The following is a 4,287-nucleotide window of genomic DNA, read 5'->3' as shown; positions in this document are numbered from 1 at the left end:
CTGGACCGGGCCCTGCCACCCCTGCCGCGCCCTCCGGCTCCCAAGCTGGAGCCCAAGGAGGAGCCCCCCAGCGACCCCGGGCAGGAGCCCAGCGTGGAGCCCCGGGCCCAGCACAATGGCTGCAAGCCCCCCAGCCCCAAGAGGGAGCCGCCAGACAGCCCTGCCCCCCGCCGGCCTCCCAAGAGGGTGAAGGCCGAGGCGGCACCCAGCTGACCAGGTGCTGGGCCGGGCTCTCACGGAAACCATGGACTCCTCTTTCTTACGGTCTCACTGTTACTTGTCCCTGTCCCCGGGGACCTCAGGGAGCTGAGAGCAGGACTCCAGGCCCAGGGTGGTGGGCCTCCACTGTCTGGTTGGCTCTTGGGCCTCTGGGGAGCCCAGGAAGAGCCCGGCCCGCAGTGCCACCCAGGCCTGCTGCCCGCCACGGCCGGCCTCCGACTCAGGACTTCTGGGAGCGGGTGGCAGACGCCCTCCTCCCCAGTTTCCAGCCTAAGGGGGAGCGCCCTGGGCCCTGGGCTCCTCTGGGGACTCCGCACACTCCCTCCCCGTCAGCTCTTGATCTGCCTCCCAAGGCCACCTTCAGGGACCCCCACGGGGAGCCGGACCCCCCCCCCCCCAGCTGAGGGCAGGGCTGCAGGGAGAGGGTCCCGGGCCTCCCCAAGTCTTCAACGCAATAAAGACAGACTCCTCGCAGCTGGGCGCCTTGCAGTCCCTTGGTGCAGCACCCTGGGGACAGGGGAGGGCTTCACCCCCTCCCCACCCGCCATCCTGGGGCTGGGAGGGCGCTCTGCAGCCCCGGGCCCTGGTTACGCCCTTTATTGGATTGATTGCCCTCTGCCCCCAGTGGGGTGTCCCTGGAGGAGAGAGGCCCCGCCTGGTGGGTCCTGGCCCCTGCACAGCCCGTGGGGGTGGGGTGGGTCGGGTTGTCCCTGCTCCCCGCCTGTGACCTCGACCTGGTTTTCTCATCTTAAAATGAGCCCCGTGTGGTGCGTAGCGCCAGCCCCTCGGCAGGGTCCCCAGGTCCCACTTCTGGGCTCCAGGGACCCCGCCCGGCCCTTGCCCTTCTCCAAGGAGCTGAAGCTGCCGGGCGGGGGGCCGCACTCCACCCCCCAAGTCCCCTGAGCGTCCCCAGCCGAGTTCTGTCAAAATACTTTATTAACGGTCACACAGTCTTAGAAAAGGGGTGGTGGCGGGTTGCGGCCACTCAGGAGTCCAGGGTCCCTGAGGCTGGACAGCTTCCTCTGCCCAGTGAGCAGGGAGGCCAAGGGGCACCCAGGCGCAGGTCACAGCCGGCGGCCAGCCCTGGGCTTGGGGCACTGCGGCCACACCTAGGCCAGCTCCCGTCTGTCCCTGCAGTGAGCTATGGGTCTGAGCGTGTCCATCAGGGCCTGCCGTCCACTTGGGCACCCCCAGGTGGCCTGGGCAGGGACTCGGAGGCACACTGGGGATCTCACAGCTCCTCCCCCGCTGCCTCCAGCCCCGCGCGTCCTGTGCTGAGCACCGGCTCAGGTGCCACCCAGTCCAGCAGGGTGGCCGGGCCCAGCTCCTCGGTCGAGTTGCCCAGAACCAGGGTCGAGTTGTCCAGCTCCTGTGCTGACCCGCCCAGTGCCAGCATGTCCAGGAAGCCCCAGTCCGTCCAAAGGCCGCCCGGGGGCCCTTTGTGGGGCACAGCAGCGTCCGGCCAGGGGCCTGGGGCCTTGGAGGCCAGATCGTCGTCCGGGGCCACCCGGGACGAGGCATCGTTGTGCAGCGTCCTGGAGAAGACTGAGCAGAGTTCGGGGACTCAGGAGGGACGCCACAGGGGGCAGAGTCCTGTGGCCCTCTCCCCGGCCCCCGGCCTCGGGACGCTGGGGCACAGGTCTCCCAGGGTCCGGGTGCACCAGGAAGAGGTGGGGGGCAGGCACTCACCTCGCACGGGAGCGAAGTCCCCTGGGCTTTCGGCCTTGTTGGCGGCGAAAGGGCTGATGGAGGGGAGGACGATGAGGGCGAAGGACAGCAGCAGGACCTGCCGGAGAGGGGGTGGTCACCTGCGTCCCCTCCACAGGGAGGGAGGCCAGGCCGGGACCCCAGCGCTGTGCTGGCCATCACTTCCTGCAGACCCCTCCCCGGGGACCTGCCTGCCCCGCCCGCGGGCAGGGGAGAGGACTCACCGCGGTGCAGGTGCCCGTGTGCACAGACTTGGTGGTGGATTGGACCACCATGGCCTGCAGCCTCTTGAGCTGCTCCAGCAGGGACCTCGGAGGGACAGGGGCCGCTGAGCCTGCGGGGCCTGGCCCTGCTCCTGCCCATTCCCCAGGCCCCAGCCTCACCGAAGTCTGGGTTCCACCCTCCCTCAGGGTCCCACTGCTCCCGCCCGCCTCCATCATGGCTCACGAGAAGGCCACCCCGCCCTTCTGTGGCCCCCGCGGCTCTCCTGCCCCTCTCCTGCGTTCAGGCTCAGACCCGGCCAGGGGGTGCTTGGCCACTACGAAGCCAAAGCCCAAGTCCTCTCTGTGGCCCAGGGGGCTCTTCCCAGCCTGCCTCGCCTCCTTCCCCCACCTCCTCTGCCCCAGGGCCTTTGCACAGATGGCCCCCACCGAGCTGGGGCTCATTCCCTGCCCCGTGGCACCCTCCCCACTTCCTGTGCCCCCACGACCCCGGACGTGGACTCACAGGTTCTGCTTCTCCAGCTGCAGGACTTTCCTCTGTAGCTCCTGGTTCTGGGCAGTGCAGGCCGACATCCTGAAGGAACAGTGAATGACCTGGTGACTTGCAGAATTTGCCTGTCACCAACTGTCCCCACTGATGTTTCCCTGGGAGGCCCCAAGCCAGAGAGCAAAGGCCTCCTGCCTCAGTCCCCTGGTAGCTGGGGACCACAGCGCACGCCTGGGCACCTGTGCAGGGCCAGGACGGGAGCCCAGGTCTGTCGGTTTCCGGGTCCCCGTGGGGTGGGCTTCCACCACGGCCGAGCCCCAGGGCTGAGTGCCAGACTCAGTCAGAGTTGGAGACCCCAGCTGAAGCCCTGGCCCTTCGCGACCTGCAGCCCCTCCAGGCTGGGCGGCAGGCAGGTGCTGAGCACGAGGGCCCACCTTCCACCCCAGCACCACGGGGGGAAGCAGGGAAGAGGGCAGAGGCAAGCCCCCATCTTGGCCTGGGTGCAGCTGGCACCCATGTTCCCCGTTAGCATCAGTGGCCTTAAGTCAGAACACTCGGGTGCAGACTTGAAATGTCCCACTGGGCTGAGAATGAGCATGAGGTGGGCCGCGGCCGTCTCCACCCCAGGGCAGGGGTCCACCCAGCACCGGGAATGGGGAGCGGGAACACGGGCTCCTAAGGGAAAGTCCTCCTCTTGAGGCCAGAGACTCTCGGACCATCGGCTTGTTTTCCCCACAGGTAGCAGATGGGTCGTGTGCTGTTCTGCAGGGTGGTGCATAAGGATCCACAGTCCCTTTGCAGAAAGTAGGCCCAACATAGCAACTGGAAAGGAATGAATTCCCCCAGTGAAAAGTGCTCCTTTAAACCAGGCCTGGTGATGCGCACCTGTCGTCCTGGCCACTCAGGAGGCTGGGCAAGAGGTTCCCAAGTTTGAGGCCAGCCTAGGCAACTCAGTGTGACCCTGTCTCAAAGTTTTAAAGAGCTGGGGGTGCACGTCAGGGGAGGAATGCTTGCCCAGCATGTGTGAGACCCTCGGTCCACACACCCCCTCAAAGTGGGATGCAGCTAATGCAGTGCCGAGAGGGAAATGCATAGCCCTGATCCAGCCCCAGAGCTGAGCAGGCACATTTAAACAATAGTCAGAGAACAACAGAATAAGTCCCTCAAAAACTAGAGGCTGGGGCTGGGGATGTGGCTCAAGTGGTAGCGCGCTCGCCTGGCGTGCGTGCGGCCCGGGTTCGATCCTCAGCACCACATACCAACAAAGATGTTGTGTCCGCCTAAAAACTAAAATAAATAAATAAGTAAATATAAAAAAAAAAAAACAACAACTAGAGGCTATGGCCAGGCACGGTGGTGCATGCCTGTAGTCCCAGTGACTCAGAGTCTGAGGGAGGAGGATTGCAAATTCAAGGCGAGCATCAGCAATTTAGGCTCTAAGCAACTTAGTGAGACCCTGTCTCAAAACAAAAAAACAAAAAGGGCTGGGGAGGGCCTGGGGTTGTGGCTCAGCGGTAGCACGAGGCCCTGGGTTTGATCCTCAGCACCGGATAAAAATAACTAAATGAAATAAAGGTGTTGTGTCCAACTGTAACTAAAAAATAAAATATTTTTTAAAAAGCTCTGGGGTTGTGACTCAGTGGTAAATCATCT

The 4,287-nt window shown here is 64.5% G+C and overlaps 1 protein-coding gene across 1 annotated transcript; it reads right to left on the bottom strand.

The window, feature by feature from the left end:
* Positions 1–1,137: 1,137 nt before the first annotated feature.
* Creb3l3 (cAMP responsive element binding protein 3 like 3) lies at positions 1,138–3,867 on the bottom strand. The gene is made up of 4 exons (XM_015503634.2): positions 2,653–3,867; positions 2,151–2,235; positions 1,909–2,005; positions 1,138–1,764 (listed from the first exon to the last, which is right to left on the bottom strand). The coding sequence occupies exons 1-4, from the start codon at positions 2,718–2,720 to the stop codon at positions 1,451–1,453; spliced, it is 564 nt and encodes a 187-aa protein (XP_015359120.1). The 5' UTR covers positions 2,721–3,867; the 3' UTR covers positions 1,138–1,450.
* Positions 3,868–4,287: the final 420 nt, after the last annotated feature.

This window comes from Marmota marmota, unplaced genomic scaffold (assembly GCF_001458135.2).
Source record: "Marmota marmota marmota unplaced genomic scaffold, marMar, whole genome shotgun sequence".
In the NCBI taxonomy this organism is placed as follows: domain Eukaryota; kingdom Metazoa; phylum Chordata; class Mammalia; order Rodentia; family Sciuridae; genus Marmota; species Marmota marmota.
Note: the sequence above shows the minus strand (reverse complement) of the source record. Positions and strands in the feature narration are given on the sequence as shown.

What these genes read in the sequence shown, in the direction of transcription:
- Creb3l3 (XM_015503634.2), bottom strand. Translation starts at nt 2,720, where the DNA reads ATGTCGGCCTGCACTGCCCAGAACCAGGAGCTACAGAGGAAAGTCCTG. An exon ending in CAGCTGGAGAAGCAGAACCT is followed by an intron (nt 2,236 to 2,652) that starts GTGAGTCCACGT and finishes TGTCCCTCCGAG; the next exon opens with GTCCCTGCTGGAGCAGCTCA. An exon ending in ACACGGGCACCTGCACCGCG is followed by an intron (nt 2,006 to 2,150) that starts GTGAGTCCTCTC and finishes CCTCTCCGGCAG; the next exon opens with GTCCTGCTGCTGTCCTTCGC.